Source organism: Nomascus leucogenys, chromosome X (assembly GCF_006542625.1).
Source record: "Nomascus leucogenys isolate Asia chromosome X, Asia_NLE_v1, whole genome shotgun sequence".
In the NCBI taxonomy this organism is placed as follows: Eukaryota; Metazoa; Chordata; class Mammalia; order Primates; family Hylobatidae; genus Nomascus; species Nomascus leucogenys.
The window spans coordinates 93,367,895-93,394,950 of record NC_044406.1 but is presented as its reverse complement, the minus strand read 5'-3'; the positions used below and the strand labels follow the sequence as shown (position 1 = coordinate 93,394,950).

At 37.5% G+C, this 27,056-nt stretch overlaps 1 protein-coding gene across 2 annotated transcripts in view; it reads right to left on the bottom strand.

Annotated features, from left to right (window-relative positions):
* Positions 1–8,079: 8,079 nt before the first annotated feature.
* The window catches only part of RADX (RPA1 related single stranded DNA binding protein, X-linked), a 68,638-nt gene continuing 49,661 nt past the window's right edge, over positions 8,080–27,056 (bottom strand). For both annotated transcript variants that reach the window (XM_003262150.2, XM_003262149.2), the window contains 3 exons: positions 25,797–26,087; positions 18,196–18,363; positions 8,080–9,391 (listed from right to left, as the gene is read on the bottom strand). In XM_003262150.2, coding sequence (XP_003262198.1) covers positions 9,261–9,391; positions 18,196–18,363; positions 25,797–26,087 — 590 coding nt within the window. In that variant the 3' untranslated portion in view covers positions 8,080–9,260. The remainder of the gene's footprint in view (positions 9,392–18,195; positions 18,364–25,796; positions 26,088–27,056) is intronic.

Sequence of the window (27,056 nt, the reverse complement as noted above, 5' to 3'; positions counted from 1 at the left end):
TTTGCTAGTATTTTGTTGAGGATTTTTGCATCAATGTATATCAGGGATATTGGCCTGTGTTTTCTTTTTGTTGATTTATCTTTTTCTGGTTTTGGTATGAAGTTAATACTGGCCTCATAGGAGTTTGGAAGTATTCCCTCCTTCTCTCTTTTATGGAATAGTTTGAGTAGAATTGGTGTTAGTTCTTCTTAAATATTTGGTAGAACTCAGCACCGAAACCATTTGGTCTCCTGTTTTCCTTTACTGGGAGAATTTTTATTATGGCTTAGGTCTTGTTACTTGTTATTGGCCTGTTCAGGTTTTGGATTTCTTCATGGTTCAATCTTGGAAGGTTGTATGAGTCTAGGAATTTATAAATTTCTTCTAAGTTTTCCAATTTATTGGCATATAGTTGCTCATAGCAGCCTTAAATGATCCTTCAAATTTCTGTAGTAGCAGTTGAAATGTTTCCTTTTTCACCTCTGATTTTATTTATTTGTATCTTCTTTCTTTTTTTCTTAGCTAGTTTAGCTAAAGGTTTGTCAATTTTATTTATCTTTTGAAAATAATGAGTTTTTGTTTCACTGATGTTTTGTATTTTTGTAAATTTCAGTTTCATTTATTTCTGCTCTGATCTTTATTACTTTTCTGTACCAATTTCAGATTTTGTTTGCTCTTGCTTTTCTGGTTCTTTAAGATGTATTGTTAGGTTGTTTATTGGAAGTTTTTCTACTTTTAAAATGTAGGTGCTTACTACTATAAACTTTCCTCTTAGCACTGCTTTTGCTGTATATGATACATTTTGATATGTTGTATTTCCATTATCATTTGTTTCAATACATTTTTTAGTTTTGTTCTCAGTTTCTTCATTGACCCATGGGTCACTCAGGAGCATATTATTTAATTTCTATATGATTGTATAGTTTCAAAAATTCCTCTTGCTGTTGATATCTAGTTTTATTCCATTGTGGGCAGAACATATATTTGATATAATTTCATTATTTTTTGAATTTTAAAAACTTGTTTTGTGGACTAATATATGGTCTATCATTGAGAACGATCCACGTGGTGAGGAGAAGAATGTGTATTCTGCAGCCACTGGATGAAATGTCCTGTAAGTATCTATTAGGTCCATTTGGTCTATAGTGCAGATTAAGTTCAATGTTTCTTTGTTGATTTTCTGTCTGGAAGATCTGTCTAATGCTGAATGTAGGGTGTTGAAGCCTCCAGCTATTTTTTTTTGAGGTCTCTCTGTCTTTAGCTCTAATAATATTTATTTTATATATCTAGATACTCTAGTGTTGGGTGCATATATATTTACAATTGTTATATCCTCTTGCTGAACTGACCCCTTTATCATTATGTAATGATCTCTGTCTCTTCTTATAATTTTTATCTTGAAATATATTTTGTCTAATGTGAGAATAGCTACTCCTGCTCTTTTTTGGTTTCCTTTGGCAGGAATATCTTTTTCTATCCCTTTATTTTCAGTCTATATGTGTCTTTAGAGGTAAAGTGTGTTTTTCATAGATAGCAGATAGTCGGGTCTTGTTTTTTGTTTCATCCATTCAGCCATTGTCTATCTCTTGATTGGAAAGTTCAGTTCATTTATATTCAATCTTATTACTGATAAGTAAGGGCTTACTCTCGACACTTCGTTATTTGTTTTCTGGTTGTTTTGTGATCTTCTCTTCCTTCTTTCCTTCATTGTTTTCTTCCCTTTAGTAAAGGTGATTTTCTCTGGTGTTATGATTTCTTGATTTTTATTTTTTGTGTATTTGTTGTAGGTTTTTTAATTTGAGGTTGCCACTAGGCTTGCAAATAATATTTTATAACTGATTATTTTAAACTGATAACTACCTAACACTGATTGCATAAATAAACAAACAAACAAGCAAAGAGAAAACTAATAAAACTCTATACTTTAACTTCATACTCCCATGTTTTAACTTTTTGTTTTTTCTATTTATATTTTATTATACTATCTATTTCTTGAAAAGTTGTTGTAGTTTTTATTTTTGATAGGTTCATCTCTTAGTCTTTCTACTCAAGATATATGTAGTTTAGATACCACAAATACAGTGTTATAATATTTTGTGTTTTTCTGTGTACTTACTATTACCAGTGAGTTTTGTCTCTTCAGATGATTTCTTATGACTCATTAACATCCATTTCTTTCGGATTGAAGAACTCCCTGTAGCATTTTTCATAGGACAGGTCTGGTGTTGATGAAGTCCCTCAGCTTCTGTTTGTCTGGGAAAGTATTTCGCCTTCCTGTTTTAAGAATATTTTATCTGGATAGTCTATTCTAGGATGAAAGCTTCTTTCCTTCAATACTTTAAATATGTCATGCTACTCTCTCCTGGCCTGTAAGGTTTCCACTGAAAAGTTTGCTGCCAGGCATATTGGAGCTCCTTGGTATGTTAGTTGTTTATTTTCTCTTACTGCTTGTAGGATCCTTTCTTTATCCTTGACCTTTGGAAATTTATTACTTAATGCATTGAGGTAGTCTTCTTTGGGTTAAATCTGGTTGGTTTTCTATAACTTTCTTGTACTTGAATATTCCTATCTTTCTCTAGGTTTGGGAAGTTCTCTATTATTATTCCTCTGAATAAACTTTCTACCCTGATCTCCCTACTTCCTTTTTAAGACCTATAACTCTTAGATTTGCCCTTCTGATGCTATTTTCTAGATCCTGTAGGTGTGTTTCACTCTTTTTAATTCTTTTTTTCTTTTATCTTCTCTTTGTATTTTCAAATAGGCTGTCTTCAAGCTCACTAATTCTTTCTTCTGCTTGATCTTTTTGTTGTTGTTGAGAGACTCTAATGCATCCTTCAGTATGTCATTTGCATTTTTCAGCTCCAGAATTTCAGCTTCTTTTAAAATTATTTCAATCTCTTTGTTAAATTTATCTGATAGGATTCTGAAATCCTTCTCCATGTTACTTTGAATTTCGTTGAGCTTCCTCAAAACAGCTCATTTGACTTCTTTGCCTGAAATATCACGTATCTCTGTCTCTTCAGGATTGGTCAACGGTGCCTTGTTTAGTTCATTTGGTGAGGTCATGTTTGCTTGGATGGCCTTGATGCTTGTGGACTTTGGAAATTGAAGGGATAGGTACTTACTGTAGTCTTCACTGTCTGGGCTTGTTTGTACCCATCCTGCTTAAGGAAGCTTGCCAAGTCTTTAAAGGGACTTAGGTGTTGTGGTCTAAGTCTTTGATCCCTGCAGCCATATCTTCATTAGGGGGCACTCCAAACCCAGTAATTCTGTGTCTCTTGTAGACACACAGAGTTACTGCCTTGGTGGTCTTGGGTAAGATCTAAAAGAATTCCCTGGATTACCAGGCAGAGACTCTTGTTGTCTTCCCTTACTTTGCCCCAAACAAACAGAATCTCTCTCTCTGTGCTGAACTTCCTGGAGCTGAGTGAGGGTTGATACAAGTACCCCTGTTTCTACCACCATTGGAAATGTGCTGGGTCAGATCTGAAGCAAACAGCACTGGGTTTTGCCCAAGACCCATGGTGACCATTCCTGGCGACCACCTATGTTTACTCAAGCCCCTATGGCTTTACAATTAACAAGTGGCAAATGCAACCAGGCTTATGTCCTTCCCTTCAGGGTGGCAAGTTCCTCACCCAATCCTGGGAGATGCTATCCAGGAGCCAAGGGCTGGGGTTGGGACCTTAGGAATCTACCTGGTACCGTATTCTACTGAAGCTGATGTGGTACCCAAGTTGCACGACCAAATCTTTTTTACCCTTTCCTCCACTTTTCTCCAGTGGAGGAGTTTTTTCCTGTGGCCATCACCACCCCAGGCTGTGGCAAGTACTGCCTGGCTATCCCTGATGTTTACTGGCCAAGGGCTGTTCTGTCAGCCTGTGGTGAATGCTTCCAGGTCTGGGTCTCTCCCTTAAGGGCACTGGCTCCCCTCTGGCCCAGGGAAGGTCCAGAAATACTGTCCAGGAGCAAAGGCCTGGTATCAGGAACTCTAGAAGCCTGCTTGGTGCTCTACCCCAATGTGGCTGAGCTGGTGCCCAAGCTGCAAGACAAAGTCCGTTTACTCTTCCCTCTCCTTTCTTCAAGCAGAAAGAATCTATCCCTGTAGCCACCACAGCTGGGAATGTGCTGGGTCACACCTGAAGCCAGCATGTCTCTGAGTCTCACCAATGGCCCACAGTGAGTACTGCCTGGTTATCACTGCTGATTATTCAGGACCCAAGGCCTCTTTAGTCAGCAGGTGATAAATCCTGCTAGCACAGTGTCTTTCCCTTCTAGGCAGCAGGCTATCGTCTGGCCCAGGGTGTGTCTAGAAATGTCATCTGGTAGCTGAGACATGGAATGGAAGCCTCAGCGCTCTGCCCGGTGCCTTATCCTACTTTGACTGAACTAGTATCCAAGTTGCAAGACAAAGTCCTCTTTACTCTCCCCTCTCCTCTCCTTAAGCAGAAGGAAGGAGTCTCTCCTGGAGCTGTAAGCTGCACTGCCTAAGGTTGGGGGAGGGGTGATGCAAGCACTCCCTTGGCTGCCTTACCCAGTGTCTCACTGCCTGTGAGCCCTGCACAGCACTGTTGCTTGCCCAGGAATTGCAGTCCTTGTGGTGTAGACTGCCTTTCATTTATTTAGGACCCCAGAGAACTTCAGCCTGTGGTGGTGGGGCTTGCTGGAACTCAGGTTCCTACCACTGGGATGGAGGATTCCCCCTGGCTAGGGCTGTTCTAAATGCTCCCTCTGTGAGCACTGGCTGAATTCTGCCCTGTGTTGCTTTCCTGTGACAGGGCAGCACTGAGTTCCGATGCGAAGTCCCACAATCACTGCACTCTCCCTCCCCCCATGCACACAGATTCTCTGTCCACACCACGTGGTTGCTGCTGGTGGATGGGTGGTGTAGGCAATTCAAGATTGTCTTTTCTACCCTCTTCAGTGCCTCCTTCCTTAATATGTTAAAACCAGGTATTGTGATCACTCGCCTGATTTTTGGTTCCTATAAAGGTGTTTTTGTGTGGATAGTTGTTCAATTTTGTGTTACTGTTGTGCATATAATTGGTGGAGTCTTCTTTTTGATCATCTTGCTCTGCTTCCACCTGAAGTACATGACGTTATGGTAACCATCGTCATATATAATGCACATAAGTGCTTTTACATTTTCCTTTTATGGTTTTCAGAGACAGTCATAACTTTCAAATACAATTTTAAATTGTATTTAAAAATTTGCAGTTGAGTAGAATTAGTCCTAAAATAATAAATACCCATCAATACAATTTTCTTTCTTTTTTTTTTTAACTCTTAAGATAATGTGCTGGAAGGTGAATGGTCTAAGTGCTTATTCAGTGTTTTTAGTTTATCTGTGGAACACCTACATTAGGATCCCTTGGAAGCTTACTAAAATGAAGGTTCTTGGGTCCCACCCTCCATCATCTTGAATCAAAATCTGAGGGGAAACCTAGGAACTTGCTTTTTAAATAAGCTCTCCAGGTAATTTCTATGCACTTTCAAGTTTAAGAACTTTAGATCATACAACTTCTACATGACGTATAGTAACTGGATCTAGTTCTGGTTTTGACAAATAAGTTGCTGCCATTTCATTTTAAACTCATTGTGCCTCAACTTCCAATCTATAAATGTTTGATGTTTACTTTTACTTTAAGTGGTACTCTGAACATTTATGGAGCATCTCACAACCCAAAACTTTCCACAAGTGCCAACTCTGCAATAACTAGTATCATATCCTTGGGAAAATAAAAATTTCTCTGGGCCCTTTACTTCATTTTCACAATAAACAAGGTTAGACTAGGGTTTATCTATAAGGTCTTTTCCAAATGAAACACACTAGAGCTCTGTGAAAAAGTTGTTTACAAATTACCAATTTCTAATGTTTTCCTTCCCAGCAGCACAATTCATAATAAAGCTGCATTAAGAGTACATGAAATTACAGAGCCTAAATAGGAGGTGAGTTTAAAGCACTGTGTGACACTTGAGCTCTAATAAAACTAACAAATGCTTGAAACAGTACTATATACCAATGATTTGCAAAGTTATTTGCACATTAAAATCACCTGGGGACCTTTTAACTACTCCAGTGCCCAGGCCACACCCCAATTAGAGGTGCATCTCAGGCACAGTAATTATGAAGCTTTCTAGGTGATACCAACATGAAGCTAAGTTTTAGAACCACTACTATATACTGCTGTCAAAATTTAACATCACTAGACCTTTTCAACTACTTGTACTTAATATTAAGTACCTGAATGAAAGTACTTATTACATTTAAAAATCTATATTTTAACTGTAACAAAATCTGCGTTTTAATGTTACCTTTAAAATTTATATTGAATATATCTACCTATCTCAATATTATTTGTTACCTAGCTGGTCTCTTTGCTTTCACCTTTGCCTCCTACATTTGTAGAATACAGGTTTAACTTCTGTTCAGATACTCAAAATAATAGTGACTTAAAGAAAATAGAAGTTTAATTTTGTCTCATGTAACAGCCAAAACTGTGGTAAGCAGTGTACAAAGCTGGCATGGCAGCTCCATAATGACAGGGACCTCGGCTCCTAATAGCTGGTTGCTCTGCCATCCCTAGGGTGTTGCTTTTCTCTGCGTGATCTACAATGTCTCACGACTATGCTCACTTTATAGCTAGCAGGAAGTGGGGGGTGGACGGAAATAAAACATTACCTCTTAACCTTTGAGGGAATGGTTCCAAAATTGTACATATCACATATGCTCACTCCCATTGGTCAGGACTTGGTCATATGGCCTACTTAGCTACAAAGGGAACAGAGCAAGGTATTCTTTATTCTAGGTAGCTTTGTTCCCAGATAAATATTGGGAGATCTATTACTATAGAAGAAGAGAATAGGTATTAGGGTAAATCTATTATAGCAGTCTCTGCCAATCTCCTTGTAATCCGCTCTTCTTCCAGCAGACAGTGACCATTCTAAAACAGGAATTGAATCATGGCATATACTGGCCACAAATCTTTCAATGGCTTCCCAGTGCTTTAAAGATACAAACTTCTAAAGTCTTTGCCATAGCCTATAAGACGGTATAGTCTGTAAGAGCCCTTGTCTATTTGCCTGTCTCATCTTGTATCTCACTTTCTGCACTCCAGCCATATCAGTCCTTATTCAATTCTCAAACACACCTTTTGCTGCATGTCCTTTATACCTCAAGTTCACTTCCTCAGGAAAAACTTTCCTAGTGCCCCCCACTTTGTTAAAAAGCTCTAATATAATCACATGTTTCCATTGACACATTTGTCTCACTTATTTGTGCAATTATTTGGATGCGTTTCTTCTTCATGAGACTTTTAAGTTCCATGAGAATAGGGGCCTTGTTTATTTTTGTTTGTATTGTATTGTGTTCCTAGTGCTAGCCCAGTGCTAGGCTTAGAGTGGACACTTGAAGATTTGAATATAAGCTGCAATAATTTAGCTCATTATTTCATGAGCCCCAAGGCATAGAATTTATTGTGTAGTGATCTAATATACTAATAGAAATTGTATTATTATTTAAACATTTTACTTTTTCTATTTTTTTAGATGCAGGGGTCTTACGATGTTGCCCAGGCTGGTCTCGAGCTCTTAAGCTCAAGCAATCCACTCATCTTGGCCTCCCAAAGTGCTGGGATTACAGGCGTGAACCACCACACCCAGCCTCAAACATTTTACTTTTTGCTCGAATTAGAGTTTAAAGAAACAGACTTTGGAATATAAGCTTGACCTTACCATTAAATTGTCTTTACTAATTCACATTAAGTCATTTAGTCTTTTTCTCTTTCAGTTCCCCATCTACAAAATAGATATTAAAACCTTGTTAGGGACAACTTCTAGGTCTCAAGCTACTAGAAGTCAGGTACAATAACCTTAGAATAACATCAGAGGTACTTGAGTTCTTTTAGGGATATTGCTTGATTTTCGCTGAAAATGTGCATATAATTTTTCAAAAAGCTAATATAGTTCAGATTTGTTTTGACAACAGTCTTTAAACCCATATGGAAGAATCATCTTGGCTCATTTAGTAAGTATATATTTAGGCCAAAAATATGAAGGAAACACATCAAATTCATTCAAAATGAGACAGGAGACCAAAAAGTTGTTGCATTTTAACTTCTTTAATAATTCATTCAAAACTGTAACACGAGAGGAATCCACTATTTAATTAACATTTACACACAATTATAAAGAATAAAAGACTGAACACATTTATGAACAAACTGCAGTATGTCTTTAGGTTCATAGGCTGCCCAACACATTTAAAGTGTATAGCAAATGAAGTCACAGAACTATAGGGCTACAAGGAAATCCCACAAGTTTATAGCTTAACTGGAATCAGATTTATCTTGATACAGAATAATCTATAAACTCATTTAATGGTCATTTTGTCTCATCTAACAAACCACACAGATGTCAACCACTGGGCCTTGCAAATGCAGAGTGGCCATTTACATTTAAAATTAAGCATTATAGACAACCAGAATAAAATCAATTCCTGTATTTACTATTTTCCATTTTCAATATGAGCATTTGAAATGTTAATATGAGATACAATTTCACTATTTAAACTCACATTACATATACTGAAACTACAAATGAGTACAGCAGGAATATAGACATACTGCAGCCTTTGACTTTAACATCAACACACTGGTTAAAATACTGAGAAATTCAAGCCACACAAAGTCACAAAATGAAGCGGAAAAACCTTAAGACAATTTAATTTAGCACACTTATTTTGCAGCTGAGCAAGCTAAGGACCAGGGGCAACTAGAGCCTAATAATGTGTACTTTTGAAAATGATACAAACTACCTTGGTTGTGAGAAGTGCAGGTTGAACACTTTAGGAGAACAGTCTTCAAACCGGCAATTCAAAATTTCCCATTATATGTGAATAAAATTGGAAGGATGTTAAATATCCATGGAAAGTTACTCTTGTAAGTTAGGATGCCTTATACTGAGGCTTTAGAATGAAAGTACACTTCACAAATGGAATAGTGAACATAAATTACTACAAGTCAAGATAATAGTCATACTAGTAAGGTAAACAAGGTAAATTTCCTTATACACAAAAATTATTTTGATGACCTTTTTCAATAATGAATCTAAAATGAAGTGTTTTAGCTCCCTAAACACAAAACGAACATAAAACTGCTTAATAACTTTAGAGCTCATGTAATATTCTTGCTGAAAACAGTTACTGAAATTACCAGCAAAATGATGGAATATCTTTAAAGCAGTACACTCGTATAATCTGTAATAATTTCATTTGCTAACTTTTAAGAAGTATTCTCTGGACTATAAATCTTGTGCAAATAGACTTCCACTTTATTATTACCCAAATTACAGATATCCAAGATACCGACGATATGCACTCTATCCAGTTCAGTTGCCGCTTTTATAATATCACCTAAAAGTAAAAAGCAGATGGTAAGTACTGTAAAATAGTTAAATATTTACCTGACTTTAGTATCACATAAGCTGTTAATTTTTTCTTATAATATTAACACTGTGCCCCGTCCTCTCCCTCTTCCCTTGAATTTATTACATGCATTTACCAAAATTATATGGCAACTCCTGCAGATAAAGGTGAACACATCAAACAGATACACCAACAATGTCAAGGCATGAACTGGTATTCAAAAGCCACATTTAGTTTTTGGGTTTTTGTTTTGTTCTTGGTGGAGCAAAACAAATCCATATATCTTCAAGGTCACTTATAAGGTTCCAAATAAACAGCTTATTGGTATACTTCAAAGAAATGCAAAGATAAAGTTTTCTATTTGAAATTCAATTATCAATATTTTTGTAAAACTATAAGCCATAGAGCAAAACTATATTTGCCTTATATATTTTACCACATAAATACATGTATACATATGTGTATATGTGTAACTGATGCATCTTTTAAAGTGTATTTCCTTTAAAGTGGCTTTATTAATTAAAACTTATCTTTGGATACTCTTGAGAAACTCTGTGAAAAATGGATCAGGTCTCCAGTAAGACAATTCGCTTCTCAGAAAAAAAAAAAAAAAAAAAATGGATCAGGTGAGTGACATGGCAGAGTAACGAGTTCCAGGGCCCTGTCCTTCTATAAAGCATCTTATAAGCTGACAAAAACTCTTAGAATCAACTTTTGCAGAACTCTAGAATCTAGACAAAAACTTAGAGCAACTAGGGAAAAATTAATAAAGAAATAAACTGCTACACAGTGGGTGGAGTGTGCTGTGGTGTTTTAAATTGCCTGCCTACCACTCCTCAATCCGCAGATAAGGGGCAGTCACGAAGATGGCTGCTTGCACTTCTGGTGCAGGTTGCTAGTGCCAACGGGAGCAATGCAGACCTTATTCTCAAAGATGTGGTCGTGTGTTCTCATCTTTACAGTAGCTCCCTCAAGGAAGATGCAAGGGTTTACTTTTGTTTTACCCAGTTTGGAGCATTCCCACAGCTGGGATGGCTTTTCTGGTGGTGGCATTGCTGAATGCATTTAAAGACAAAAATACTAGCCCGTGCAGCTGGGCAGGTTATAAAGTTGGGACAAGCAAGCAGCAAACCAAAAAATCCTGGGCAGGAAGAAGCTGAGAAAAGATATATATGGTGGAATGTGGGCTTTAAAAGCTCCTTTGTACAACAGGGAATCAAGAAGGCCACATGCATACCCAGGGTAGATACATGGTCAGAAAAAGGCTGAGAAGACTCTAATCACTCATCTGTGGCTGACCTTCATGCTCTGAGCAAGCAGGAAGTGAAGGCTAAGGCAGAATTGTAAATGGCCTGGCTAAGTGTCGAAGGAGTGCCACCACTCCGGGTCAATCTACAAAAACTGGGAGAATATATTTTTTCTTTTTCATTTCTGGGCTCCAGGTGTTTAAGGAAACTGTCAAAACACTAGCTGACTACTGCTAACATAATGCATCACAGACTTTGGTGGCTATGCATAAAAATACTTTATTTTCAATATAAGAAAATGAAAACACTTAGAAGTTAAGTAACAAGCAAAGTCACATGGTGATTCTTATCCAGACAAGCTGGCATGAAGGCATATGCTTTTAATCTTTTATGCTAGAGCTACATCTCTACAAAACTATGCTAAAATATAGTGGTAGATCCAGGTTTTGTGGGACCCCAAGGGTATACTATTTGGGGGCACGTTTTAATGAAAAAATACAAAATACATAAGAATGCCAAATGGGTTTTAGAAGAGATTTGTGAAAATTTAGGCTACATTAGCATCACAGTAAATCCATCTCTGCTAGACTTATCAAAAGATCTAATTAATGATTTAAAATTGTGTAAGTTCACTAAATCATAATGATTGCAACTGGTAGTACTATATAATTTTCTTTTGCCTTGAGTGGGGTGGACTTTAATCCAGATGCTTTGGAAAGATTTCAAGATCTTGAGATCTGATGCTAACAGTAACAACCTAAACCTTGATAATTCTAAGTGTTATCATATTTTGACTTTTATGAACAATGACTTACTTCTATCCACAACATAAAATATAAATAAGTCTTCTGTTCAGGTAATTCTGCCTAGTTGTGTAATGCTTTGAACAAATGACAACTTCTCTATGCCTCAATTTGCTTATCTAGTACCTACATCATAGCGTATTTTGAGGATTAAATACACATAAAGCATTTAGAATGGTAGTTGACACATAGCAAGCCTTCAATTAAATATTAGCACTGATAATCTTTACTTAAGGAAACCTATTATGAAATTAGGATAGTATTTATATCATAAAAATTCTTTAAAAAGGACTATAGATTTTACCTATAAAACGAGCTACTCTTCGGTTCATTTCAAATTGCTAGAATTACAAAAATTATACATTTTTAGGAACCTTACAAATTCATAAGATAAGTGTGACAAAGGCAACACTATGTGTTCTCCACTCCATTTCCTCTCTTTGGTCATAGGAAAAAACAAAGTGTCCTGGCTTCCCTTGTAGCTAGGCTGGGATCATGTAACTTAGTTCCTGCAGATGAGAATGCAAGTAGAAGTAACGTGTCAATTCTGGTCCAGTGTAATTAAAAGCCAGCATCTCCTTCATCTTTTTCTTCCTCTGCCTTGACAACGCTAGAAGCCATTTTTTCCTGCTTGGGCAGCAACAAGATGGAAGCAGACTGGATTCGTGAATTGCTGCTGGCAAGAGAACTGATGACTGATTGCATCAGACTTGAGCAAGAAATAAACTTCTTGAGTTAAAGTCCCTGTGACTTTAGAGTTGCTTTGTAATTGAGCATAGTCCAATAGATATTGTAATACAGTGTGGTATTCCTGTCTCTGAAACTAATAAGGGAAACCTTGATTACCTAGAGAATAATAAAATTGTTTTCTTAGATGTGTTGAAACATTTCCATATTATGCTGTACTTCCAAAATGATATCCTTGGACTTCAAAATTAAAGATGACACCAAGTAGGATATCATATCAGTAATCAGTATTCAATAAATGACTTGGGATAAATGGCTATTTGGAAAAAAATATGAAGCTGGATCCCTATCTCACTCTTTTTTTTTTTTTTTTTTTTTTTTGAGATGGAGTCTCGCTCTGTTGCCAGGCTAGAGTGCAGTGGTGAGATCTCGGCTCACTGCAACATCCACCTCCTGGGTTCAAGCGATTCTCCTGCCTCAGCCTCCTGAGTAGCTGGGACTACTGGTGTGCACCACCACGCCTGGCTAATTTTTGTATTTTTAGTAGAGACGGGGTTTCACCATGTTGGCCAGGATGGTCTCGATCTCTTGACCTTGTGATCCGCCCACCTCAGCCTCCCAAAGTGCTGGGACTACAGGCGTGAGCCACCGTGCCTGGCCAAGGATCCCTATCTCATTCTTTACACAAAAATAAATTCTAAATGGATTAAAATTTTAAGTTGTAAAGATGAAGCCATATCAACACCCCCCAAATCAAATTCAGAAATGGGCAAAGCATTTGAGTAGATATTTCTCCAAAGAAGACATATGAATGGACAGCAAGCACATGGAAAGATGCTTAACACATCATTAATAATTAGGGAAAAACAAATCAAAACCACAATGAGATACCACTTCACATCCATTAGGATCACTGTTGTCAAAACAACAACAACAACAACAAAACAAAGCAGAAAACAAGTGCTGGTGAAGATGTGGAGAAATTGGAATCCTCACGAATTGCTGGTGGGAATGTAAAATAGTGCAGTTGCTATGGGAAAGCTTGGCAGTTCCTCAAAAAGTGAAACAGAATAACCATTTAATCCAGCCATTCCACTACTGGGTATGTATCCAAAGGAAATGAAATCAAGTTGAGGGATCGGAGGCAGAGCAGGAGGGCAGAATAGAAGGCTCCACCAATTGTCTCCCACCCCTCCCCTGACAAGGACATTAATTTAACAACTATCCACACACAAAAAAAGCACCTTCATGTGAATCAAAAGTCGGGTGAGCACTCACAGTACCTGGTTTTAACTTCATATCACTGAAAGAGGCACTGAAGAGGTAGAAAAAACACTCCTGAACCACCAATACCACCCCCCCACCCCCCTGCAGCCATGGCAGGGTACAGAGAGCATTTCTGTGCCCTAGGGAGAGGGAGATCCAGCAATTGTGAGGCATTGAACTCAGTGCTGCCCTTGTTACAGCAGAAAGCAAAAGTGGACCAAATTCAGCTGATGCCTGCTCATGGATGGAGCACTGAAACCAGCACTAGCTAGAAAAAAATTACTAATTCTAGCAGTCCACAAGCCTCACCACCACAGGCTAAAGTGCTCTGAGGTCCCAAATAAACTGGAAAGGCAGTCTAGGCTACAAGGACTGCAGCTCCTAGGAGAGTCCTAGTGCTGAACTGGACTCAGAGACAGTGTACCAGGGGCGGTGTGTGTGTGTGTGTGTGTGTGTGTGTGCGGGGGGTGGGGGGAAGACACAACGTACTGAGACATCAGCCAGGGTGTCTAAGGAAGTGCTGGCATCACCCCTTCCTTAACCCCAGGCTGCACAGCTCATGGCTCCCAAAGAGGTCCCTTCCTTCTGCTTGACGAGAGGAGAGGGTAGAAATGGGCAAAGCATTTGAATAGATATTTCTCCAAAGAAGACACAGCAAGATAGGGCATAGCAGGATAGGGCACCAGTCAGAGTCGTGAAGACCTCGTTTCGGGCCTTAGCTCCCAGATGTTATTTCTAGACACACTCTAGGCCAGGAGGGAACCCAGTGCCTTGAAGGAAAGGATCCAATCCTGGCAGTATTCATCACCTGCTAACTGAAGAGCCCTTGGGCCCTGAATAACCCACAGTGATACCTCAGGTACTATGTCAAGGATCTTGGGTGAGACTCTGAGACTGGCTGGCTTCAGGTGAGACTCAGCACATTCTCAGCTGTGGTGGCTTTGGGGTGAGACTCCATTTACTTGCGAAAAGCAGAGGGAAAAGTAAAGGGGACTTTGTCTTGCATGTTAGATACCAGTGCAGCCACAGGGAGGTAGAGCAACAAGTGGGCACTTGGGGTTCCCGATTCCAGGACTTGGCTCTTAGATGGTATTTCTGGACCTGCCCTGGGCCAGAGGGGAGCCCACTGCCCTGAAGGGTGAGTGCCAGGCCAGGCAGCATTCACCACAAGCTGACTGAAGAGCCCATAGGTCTTAAACAAACATTGGTAGAGGTCTGGCAGTGCTCCCCATAGGCCTGTGGTGCTGATAGCCATGGATGAGGTCCCTCCTGCCTTTGGAAAGGGAAGCAAAGAGGGGGAAGGACTGTCTCTTGTTTGAAAGCCAGCTCACCTACAGTACAATACAATACCAGCTAGACGTCTAAGATTTTTGACTCTAGTCACTGGCTCCTGGATAGCATGTCTGGACCTGCTTGTGGACTGGAGGAACTAGCTGCACTGAAGCGTAGGTCACAGGCCTGTCTGGCTTTGCCACTGCCTGACTATAGAGCCCTAGGGCATAAGGCGAACATAGGTGGTAGCCAGGGAGTGGTTACAGCAGGCCTTGGGCCAGACTCAGAGTGGTGCTGGCTTCAGGTCACAGTGGTGGCTACAGGGCAGCTTGTGTCACTCCAGCCTCAGCTTCAAGTGGCTCAGAATAGAGAGAGAGAGAGAGAATCTTTGGGAGAAAGTAAGGGAAGAAAACAAGAGTTTCTGCCTGGTAGTTCAGAGGATTCTCCTGGATCTTGTCCAAGACCATCACTCAGCCATAGCTACAAAAAGGAATGAAAAACAGGCAAATTTCTAGAGACGGAAAGTGGAATAGCTGTTACTCAGGGATCGGGAGAGGGGAGAATGGGGAGTTACTGTTCAATGGGTGCAGAGTTTCTGTTTGGGATGATGAAAACGTTTTGGAAATGAATAGTGGTGATGGTTGCACAGCATTGTAAATGTACTTAGTGTCATTGAATAGTACATATAAAATAGTTAAAATAGTAAATTTTGATCTGTATGTTTTATCACAATAAAAATATATCAGTATATATGGGTGAAGCTCTAAAAGTGCTGGAAAAAGACAGTGAATTTAAAAAATGTAGTCTTGACCTGAGTGATGCCTGAGCATGACATAAAACCAGCAGCTACAAGATAAAAAGTCTAGTGTATTTGAGTACATATGAGTAAAATTACTTAAACAACCAAAACAAACATCCCATTGAAACAATGTCAAACTGGGTAAAAGTCTTTGTAACACATGATAAAACGTTAATTTCTTTAATATGCAAAAAGAACTTACAAATTATTAAGAAAAAATAGAGACAAATGAAAGGTAAAACTAGCATAGAAAGTATATAGAAAGAAAAAACATATAAATGGCCAAGAAATGTATTAAGATTTTAAAGCTCAGAAATAATTGATAAATGCAAATCAAAATAATAATATATATTTTTGCTTATCTATCCACTATAGATTAGTAAGACCAATAATATCTAGTTTTTACAAGGGCATGAGTAAAGTGGCACTCTTGCTTTTGGTTCTAGTGTAAATTAGTATAATCATTTTAGAGAACCATTTGACGTATCTACCAAAGTTACATATCTCTTGTATAAGTATGCCCTGTGGAATACTATTTAGCCATAAAAAGAATGAAATTATGTCTTTTCCAGGAACATGGGTGGAACTGGAGGTCATTATCTTAAGTGAAACAAGTGTAAAGATTTTATTGACACACACACACAATGGATATTCATGCAGTACTGTTTGTTAATAGCAAAAACATTTGGAAACAATCTAAATGTCTACCAGTAGGAGACTGGTCAAATAAATTTTGGCACATCCACACAGTGAAATACCTTGTAGTTATTAAAAAGAACAAGGTAGCTTTCTATATACTAATATGAAATATGTCAAAGACATACTGTCAAAGGGAAAAAGCTGGATATAGAACCATATGTTTACTAATTCCATTTTTGTGTATTTATTCGAGAAAGAGAGAGAGCAATAGAATACATACTTTCATATGCAAAAATCATTTCTTAAAGAGTTCAAATAATACTGGTTATCTCCTGAGAATAGGTGAGTGAGTTGGTGGAAAGGGCTGGACCTGGGAAGGCAAGGAGGGGAGCTTTCATTTTTACCTGGTACCTTTGTGTACTATTTGAATTTTAAAATTATTAATGTATATAGCTTTTGTAATAAAAAGAAACTACTTTATAAAGAATGTTTGAAAGATGACACTAGTATTATACCATGAGACACTGCATTACATCATTTTGTAACTATTTTTATCTTTCAGTTGAGAATCATGAAAGGAAAGAAAGTTTGGAATTGGATCAGGTTTCAAAATCTAGCTTACTCATGCTAGTGAATCTCTCTGATTTTCAGTCTAGTTATCTATAAATAGGGGATAATAAGGTTCACCTTGTGATATTCTTATTAGGATTAGTTGTACCATATAAAATGCCCAGGCACAGTGCTTGGTACAGAGTTAAATGGACATTATTATTATATTATACATATTATTATTAATGCTATGTCATGAAAAACATGGTATTCCTCTCAAAATGAACCGCTTTGTTTGTGATTACCAATTAATTTTTCTTCCCTAGTGATTCTTGTCCTTCACATCTCAAATATTACCTGCGTTGTCAGAAGGGTACCAGGTATATTTCATATGACCATGTTAGTGACTACTGGAAGAATACTGGCACTAGCACCAAGCAGTTAGCTGAGAACACTGAACTGGCATTTTATATCAATAATAGTGTAGACATACAGCAGAAGACATGTAACATAAGTGGATATTATATGAAACATGAGCATACATGAGTGCACAAATATTTAAGCTGCATATTAAGGCACTAATTAAGAAATGTGAAATTACTGAAAATCTAAGGAGCTCCAATGTAGAAAGTAATACTGCAAGTGTACATCATCTCTAAAATGGACTGTGGGAAAAATTAAAATAAAACATCTCTTATAAAATTAGGTACCCAAGTTCAATTTGCAGCAACTGTTACTGCTCCAAATTACTTTGTCATCAGGCACAGCTCATAAGACTTGTTCAAAAACAACATACACTCAAGAGTTTCATCACCTTAGAAAGACCCACCATAAAATCCCAAGATAATAAGGCCTTTCTTAAAAGCCATTTTAAATGTAATATCCCGATAAGCTCAATGAAAACCGCTAGAAACTTTACCACATGATTAGGAATTAGAAATAACAGAAAAACGTGAATGGGGTAATTACAATTGGACAGATAATTTTACAGGTACATAGAAACAATTTAGAGTTCAGTATATCATGCAGCAACCTAAACAATTAGCTTGTTGAAGAGTTTCACTATTGGGAATACATATGCTCCTAGCAGTTCTCAAGAAATTTATTGCATAGCACTGGAATAACTAAACATTTATAAGAGAGAACAATTTTACTGTATCATACTATAAAGGTATTGTAATTTCAGGCAATTACAAGAAAGGACAAATTGTGTCGCCTGAAAAAAAGGAAGAAAAGAGTAGAATTTGTACCATTCCATGTGCATACCACTTATGTCTGATGAAATAATTATACTTGGAATTGCATTATAAGATAACATTCTTAATGCTTGCCTAGAGTAGAAACAGCTATTCAATTTATTTAAAAGACATATTCTCATGTATAAGTCTTGGGGAACATTTACCAAATAACCCTTTAATTAAAACTACATTAAATTTTAAGGCTAAAACTGTTTACATAATAAAATCTTAAGGTTAGGGCTGTTTATAATTATTTTTTTTCTGAGTGAAAAGAACACTGAGATTGTTTTACCTGCAACCGCTCTTGGACCTGGCAATCGGTCATTTCCAGTTGTGTCCTGTGGATATGCACAGCTGTAATTCATGGAGGTCAACAGTGTGTCTATTTGAGATGTTCGAATATCTTCTGGACAATACATGGGTAGGAATGCAACATCGATTGCTATCTCATGGTTCAGACCTGTTAAAGAAAATTCATACATTATTAAAAGTTCAGTGGGTTAGCATGTGGTGCTGGTGCCGAGTTTGCTGGTTTTTGATCCCAACATCTTCCAGATAGCTTTAGATCTAAAAAAACCTGTGTTTGAAAACTGGAGACTAAACTCCTAGTATTGCAATTTATGAATACATGGTATTTGTTGAAAGAGTAGACACTCCAGTGCAACCTTTCACCACTGCTGGAAATAACAGTTCAAAAGGTTTCCCCTACTGATGGAAGATTGGAATCTTACTATCCAAAGGACAGCATGGTCACATAAATGACATGTAGAGTGTTTCCTTGGTCATTTAGGACAGGTGCTATTCCGGGGCAGGGGAGTTTGGAGATGACTATTGGTTCCCTTATTGCCATTTGGACTCAAGGATATCTGACTAATGCAAGGTCAGGGATGACGTAGTAGCTAGATCTCATCTGTCCTCAAATATACAAGACAAGGTTCGCACACTCACCATTAGGGCCATAAAAGGTTGTGCTAGAAAAAGGGCTAAGGGGGAAGAACTAAAGTGAATCCTGACCTTTGGCTGTCATCTTTTTATGTGGATCAATGTCAGTTGGGGTAGATAAAAAAGACTTCCTAGAGGAAGAAAAGAATTCTAGCTATGTACTAAAGGATGAATAGCATTTAAATAAACAGAGAAGAGGGCATTTTAGGCATGGCAGGGAATAGCACAAGCCAAAGGTGTAGGCCAGAGTAAAAGACCATCTTGGCTAGAGTAAGGGTAAACAAACACACAAGCACAGCTTCAAAACTATGAATTCCATTTAGTGACCCAAATCAGAAACCTGAGAGTTATCCTTAACTCCTCCTTTTCGGTCTTTCCCAGATATTTAGTCAGCTACATTCTATGACCTTAATATTTCTCTGATTCATCCGTTATAGTGATTCATAAGTACTGAGTACGGGCCAATGATGGATAACCAAATCCTTCTCGTTAAGCTGCAAATCAATCCAGAAATGCAAGTTCTTTGCTTTTTATGGGGAAATGACATTAAATCTCATATATTTAACTTAACATACAGCTAAAGGCCACTTAGCGCTTTCTAAGGATTACTAAAATTTGGTAGCCATAAATTGAAATAATCATGTTATCTAGAATTTTCCAAGAATTCTAATTCAGTATTATAAGAAGCATAGCCACGTCACAACTCCTAGCAATGCTGCAAGACTCATATGAATGTGCACATGCTGGTATCTTATATCCTTGATTCTAAGACTAAATTTAACTTAGATATATATCATTAATTTTATTTTTTAATAAAAAGAAAACACTGCATTGTTTACCATTGACCATTCCAACTTGCAAACAAAAAAGGAAGGATGCCTTAAAACTGAGAAACTATCAGAATTTGGAAATCCTGATATTTTCAAGAAAGTAGACATATTAGTGTGTTATTGATATTATTTTGAGTTGCTTTCTACATTATAAAATATTGGGAGTAGAGCTTCAGCATTATCAGTGAATTTTTTACTGAGCTGTTTGATTAAAACTAGAGTTCTGGTCGGGCGTGGTGGCTCATGCCTGTAATTCCAGCACTTTGGGAGGCCGAGGTGGGTGGATTGCTTGAGTCCGGGAGTTTGAGACCAGCCTGGGCAACATGGTGAAACCCCGTCTCCACCAAAAATACAATAATAAAAATAATAACTGGGTGTGGTGGTGTGCGCCTGTGGTCCCAGCTACTTGGGAGGCAGAGGTGGGAGGATTGCTTGAGCCTGGGAGGTGGAGGTTGCAGTGAGCCAAGATTGTACCACTGTACTCCAGCCTGGGCAACAGAATGATAACCTGTCTCAAAAACAAAAGAACAAACAAACAAACCACTAGAGTTCAAAGTACAAATGTTTAAATCAATAGGCCTCAGGGCTTTTGTGCTTGCTGCCTCTATGCCTAGAATGGTTTTTCCCCAGATAACTACATCTCCACCAGGTTTCTGAAATGTTCCTTTCTCCAGGAGACCTCTGCTATTTAAAATGTAACCCTTTTCTACTACAACACTCTCCAGCACCTGTTTTTCTTAGCATTTATCACCAACTCACTCTACTACAAGCTCTCATAGGGCAGGGTTTTTATCTGTTGTGTTCACTAATGTGACTTTAGCACTTAGAAAAGTGCTAGGCACACAGTAGCTGCCCAGTAAATATTTCTTAAATTGAGTAAATAAATATACATGTGTGCATTTTACCTATAATTTTTCAATAATAGAATTTAAGACATTTGTGCAAGAGCAGTCAAATATAAATTAATCCATATTCCCATCACCAAGAAATGAACACAAATATCCTGTACAAACCCCAAGAAAAATGGCTATGATGTAAGGAGAGCTGTTAAAATAATCTTTTCTAGATTTTTTTGTCAAAGCATTTTTTGGAAAAATTTGTCATATGGTGTGTTCTTTTCTTTTACTGTAAAATGCATCTAAAAGATAATTTCAAATTTTAATAACATTAATTGTGACATCAAGGTAATTTAATATACTATAGATACACTGAAATAATAAGGCTTTACTCATCTTTATATTTTCTTTTATGAAAGCAGCCAAGTAGACCAATATAATTCTTTCCCTCCTTGGTATTAGCCTGTGGGCTCAGGATCAATTATTTCTACCTCTGGGGTATGCCACTTTCCTTGCTGAAAGCCTATTTGAAAGATTAGCTGAGTAGCACTGGGTTCCCTCAATGTTGATTCCCTTACCAATTAATGCTGTTATTGGGGTTTATATCTTTTGACTTTTAAAAGACAAATAGGCAGCCTTCAGAGACTTGGAAAGGCTGGCTGGATTATGTTCCTAATTATCTAAGTCAAATGAAAATTGAGGAGATGACTTTTAAACTTTGACTCATCAGATTTCATGGGTAACCAAATTAGTGTTAGTAGAGCCAATGATACACTATAACCTCTGTAAGTTCAATTAAAACTTTTGAAAGGTGTGTTCTTATATTTAAGGTGAGAAATAATTCTTAAAATTGGGAAAGACTGACCAACAGATTTTACATTTTGTACTTGGGCTAAGGGCACTGAAAATCTAGTTCGTTACTTCATCTCAATATATTCTATTTAAAGTGCATAATCTTACATGGTAGGCAATGGGCTGAGGTTTTAATGGTTATAATTTATTGATTTGAGGCAAGTGAGATGGCCCAGCAAGAATTTAAAGACAAGAACCAGTGTTTCTAGGATAGGTTTCTGACATTGCCATGGTACCAAACTGGTGGTTGCTGAGAGCCATTAGAACTGTGGGAAAGAAGGAAGACTAATAATTCTATTCAATGTTTTCAATAACAATTCACCCTTCCAGTCAGAGGTAATGACCAAGTAACAGGGTTGTGGTCCAAACAACATTTTTGGCTCCAAGAATAAGGCACTTCAAAATTACGAGGTCTTCTAGAGACTTGCAATATATTGCAGAGGTATAATAAAGCACTAGAAGATAGTATCACTAAATTAGACAATCTTCGTGCTCGGAGAACCTTAAACACCATACAGATTTATCTGCCTGGATTGGCTTAGGCAGTCTTAACTAAGAACAGGGGTCTAGAACAGGGTAAACTATGACTGGGGGGTTTGCGGGGGGCGGGTGGGGGGGAATTCAGCCTGCCCCTGGTTTTGTACATTCCATGAGCTAAGAATAGCTTTCACATTTTTAAATAGTTAAAAAAATCAAAATAACAATACTTCATGATACATGAAAATATGAGATTCAAATTTTTGTGTACATAAAGTTTTTTTCAAACAGCCATGTGCATTCATTTACATATTGTCAATGGTTGCTTTCACATTAACACAGCAGAGCTGAGTAGTTGCAAAAGAAATTGTATGGCCTGTAAAACCTCAAACATTTACTACTTGGCCCTTTACTGACCAAGTGTGCTACCTTGTATAAGATACACTTAAAGTCATCTTTCAGTTTTAGGAATCTACCTTTTAACAAATAGCACAGTAATAAGAGATTTATTCCTCTCTTCTGAGTTTATTGCTCATGTCCATGCTTAAAATATATACAAACCATTTGTGTGGTCTTATAATACAACTTGGGTTCATACTTTTCTAAAAGATATGACAAATTCAGCACTTCCACATCCGATATTCAGCTCTCACTCTAAGTAGTACTTGAAATATAGATGTAGATAGTACTTGAATGAATGAAGATATGAATATAGCTAGTACTTGAAGTATAGACAATGTATACTTCAAGAACTACTTAAAGCACAGTAGTTTTCAACCTTTAATCTATTAGTTTATACCTGATGGACAGGATGTGTGCTTGGCAGTGGCATTCTCTCTGTGGCAATAAGTCTCTCTTATGAATGGAGTAGACTGAATGGGCTGCTTCTCTAGTGTGTATCAGAATTCTAAGAAGTATGAGTAGGCCTCTTGTAGATGACTTTGATAAGCCACCCCTTCCCACCAAGACTGTATGAGAATCACTGGATCCAGTACCATTTATCCCAGCCCTCTAGGTTTTATCCCTCCATTAAGTTAAACTATTAGAGCGTGAAGTAATTGGATTATATAATAATAAAGTGAAAATATATTCCTTTATAGAAATGCTTTATTAAGGTATGACTAATGATTATACTGATTAGGTATATTAAAATGTTGATCCACGAAGCAACTATCTGAAGATCATTTACATAACTTTTTAAAAAAACTACAGTTGAAGTTTCCTACAATTAATTCAGACTTGAATTTTGTTTGAGAGAAAAAATAGCAGGGTTCCTATATATAATTGTTTTCTCTGCAACAGATGATACGTTTAGAGAATCAGGAGATCTGATTTCTAATCATGGCCTGGCTTTTACCTAGCCAAGGGTAAGACTAGAAGATATCCAAGGTTGGCTGGGCGCGGTGGCTCACGCCTGTAATCCCAGCACTTTGGGAGGCCGAGGCGGGCGGATCATGAGGTCAGGAGATCGATACCATCCTGGCTAACACAGTGAAACCCCGTCTCTACTAAAAATACAAAAAATTAGCCAGGCGAGGTGGTGGGCGCCTGTAGTCCCAGTTACTCGGGAGGCGGAGGCAGGAGAATGGCGTGAACCCCGGGGGGCGGAGCCTGCAGTGAGCCGAGATCGCGCCACTGCACTCCAGCCTGGGCGACAGTGACCAAGGTTTTATTTGGCTTTAAAATTAAATAATTCATCAGAAAAAAAACAATTAACAACTAAAAAAAAAACCCCTTCTCCCTTCCTGCCAGAAAGCACAGAAAATTATTGCCAGTGGTAGAAATTTGGTTATTTGCAAGTACCTAGTAATACCTACTTTTGTGCTTCCTTTAAAATGTTCTGTTTCGTTTCATTCATAAATGGCTTATTTTCCACTGTCTTTTAACTATGTAAACCATCCTTGGGAAAATGTAGGATATAAAATTTATATAGAAATAGCGTACTTCTAACATGGATTAAAGCTAGTGGGAGGAATGATGAAATTTCCTTCTTCACATTTGATTCCTGCTTTTAGCTGACTCATAGCCAAAGCTACACAAGTTTATAATTACATGTAATACAGCTGAGAAGTCTTAGTCAAGCTGTTTTCACAGAGCACTAACATGTTAAAAGTAAGAAAAAAATTCAAGTTCTATGTTTCTAGATGAACTCATCATTTCCATGGTTACCTTTTTAATTTTTAATTTTGTGGGTATATAAGTGTATATATTTATGGGGTACATGAGATATTTTGATATAGGCATGCAATATGTAAAAATCACATCAGAGTAAATGGGGTATCCATCTCTTCACGCATTTATCCTTTGAGTTACAAATGATGCAATTATACTCTTTTAGTTATTTTAAAATGTACCATCAAATTATTATTGACCATAGTCACCTTATTGTGCTATAAAATTGTAGGTCTTATGCATTATTTCTAAATTTTTGTATCCATTAACCATGATTATTATTTTTTTGATGGATGGGAAATTTTGCTATAATTTTTGTTTCCTAGATACAAAACTAAAGTTGATGAACTACTTGAAGAGACCAAGTAATACATTCTAGTGAAAAAGCATTTGAAACTTAGGTCTGTGATTGTCTAATGGAGTCAGTGAGAATTCAGACTTTTCACAGATTATATACATACTCACATGTCTGTACATATTTATATGTGAGGAGGTAAGGAAGAGGGATTGGGAGAGAATAAAAGGGAAAAGAGAATCTTGATAAAGGTCAAGGCAATTCATCCAAGGACTGCAAATGTTAGCACCACGCTCTCACCAACTGAGCTAACCGGCCAAGATGTCCAGTACTACAAATGTAAAAATCCATGAACTACATTATTTGGTCATTAAGTTAATTTGCTAATAATTTTTTCCTCATTCCTTCATTTTAAGGTAATTAGACCTGGTACTAAGATCTTCCTGTGAAACACAAATGCATTGTTTTGCTTGACTCTGAGAGTCATTTTAACTAAGATTTTGTTTTAGAATTTTTTTGTGTGTAAATTTTTCATCTTTCCGAAACAAAAAAAAATCTAAGTTTTAAAATGTTTTGACTTCTTTAAATTTCTGTAAGTTCCATAGCTACCTCTCAATTTTGAAAAACCTGGGTAAATCAGCTTATTTTCTCTTATCAAAGGAAGTTTTTTCAATAACTTATTTCTAGTCAACCTCAGTTACTTGATTATTTTATTATCTTGAAGGTCTACACAGAACTTTTTTTTTTTTTGTAGGGGCTTCTTTTGATTAGTATTCTTTCTTCTCTTTAACTTGCACTTTACCATACAGTGGTTCCGATGAATGAAGAAGCAGAGAATATAGGCAAGAAAGTGGTGGCTAAGGGAGAACAGAAGCTGCCTTAGAAGTAGTCAGATAGTCATGAATGAGGAAAATTCCCTTAGTTCTTCCATTCTTCTCTCCCCAGATACTTTCCAAGGACTTGCCAATGTTTAGAAGCACACAATTAGAGCTTCATTTATTCCATAATTTGTTAGGTAACATGGGGTACCTTAAAATGGCGCCGTACCTTAAAATGGCGCCGTACCTTAAGATGGGGCCGGTTCCGGGTTCTTCTCCCCTCCTTGACCGGGCACTGTCTAAACCCGCCAAAGGAGGGCCAATCAGAAAGAAGCGTCTCCCGCCTTCCCTTGGGCCCGCCCCTAGCCCAATCCACGGAGGTCCAAGGGATATAAAACCCAGCACACCAGCAGCCCTCTCTCTCTTCTCTTCCTTCTCCTTGCGTGGTGCCGCTTGATACCTCCAATAAAGATCTCTTGACCGCGACCGGTGTAGTTTGGTCTCCGCCCGGCCCCTTTCATAATTAGTGCTCCATTCCTTTTGTTGGAGCCAAACAGAACTTCCCTTGGGCTCAATGTTTTTGTGGGAAGGGCTTAAATTTTTAAAGCGAAATAGTAGGTATATTTAAAATATGTTAAATTAATGATATTCAAAAAGAACAGTGAACTTACCTAGTATGGTTACTTCAAAATGTCCAAGGCTTCGGGCGCTCTTAAAATCATCAAGTTTTGGGGGCCTTCCTTCTGGTGGCACATATTTCGCAGGCTGAGAATTATACTGCTCACTAAGAAACTTCCTGTGTTCAAACATAAATTTCCGTGGAATACTTTCAGGATAAACACGGCTGTAGTGTAGGTGATCTATTAAGCCAAACTTTTTCTCTCTCCACAGCTGACTCTCCCATCTATCACTTATAGTTTTTCTGGCTTTCCCTTGCAGATTAGCATTTATATTTGCTCGACCTGTTAAAGACACAAGGAGATAGACACAATTGATCTATAAACTAATCAAATCAAGTCATTCACTGCAAAAAAAAACACAGATTAATGAGGAAGAGTTTAAGTAACATTAAAAATCAAACCACCACCTACAAAATATAAAATGAATATACAAAAGAAAATTCTTATTAAAGTGAGGAACTAAACTCACTTTCAAAATAAACTTTTACTGTAAAATACTAAAGTGACATTGTTTTCTCTGTTGTTGGAATTATGTAGATTTGTAACTACCTTCTTTCTACTTTTTCTAAATGTTCTAAATGCTCTTAAACGTATGTTCTTTTTATATTCAGTGACAAATTCAAATTAAATCAAATTCGTGATTAGAGATCACTCACTCTTGGTGGAAATTTGAGCCTAAAATAAAATTTTATTAATCTCTGCTAAAAGTAAACTGAACAAATACAGTCTCCTTCTTCAATACTTCTCTCCTTCAGAGGGGCCATTTAGGGGTTGGGCATGGTGGCTCACGCCTGTAATCTCAGCATTTTTGGAGGCTGAGGCAGGAAGATCACTTGAAGCCAGGAGTTCAAGACCAGCCTAGTTAACATAGAAAGACCTGTCACTAATAAAAAAAAATTAAAACAAAACAAAACAAAAAACAAAGTGGGGGCATTTATTTATTACATATGACACTCCTTTATGGAAAACAAAAAGGGAATGAAATTGAGATGAAAGACCACCTCAATTTTTGTTGTTCTCCATCATCAAATCAAATTATCATTTATGTATGATTAAAATCCAACACATTAAGTTTCTAATGCAGAATATAATTTATCCCTTATTGATATGGTTAGGCTTTGTATTCCTACCCAAAACTCATCTTGAGTTGTAATCCCCAGGTGTTGAGGGAGAGACCTAGTGAGAGGTGATTGGATCATGGGGGGTGGTTCTTCCATGCTGTTCTCCTGAAAATGAGATAGTTCCCACGAG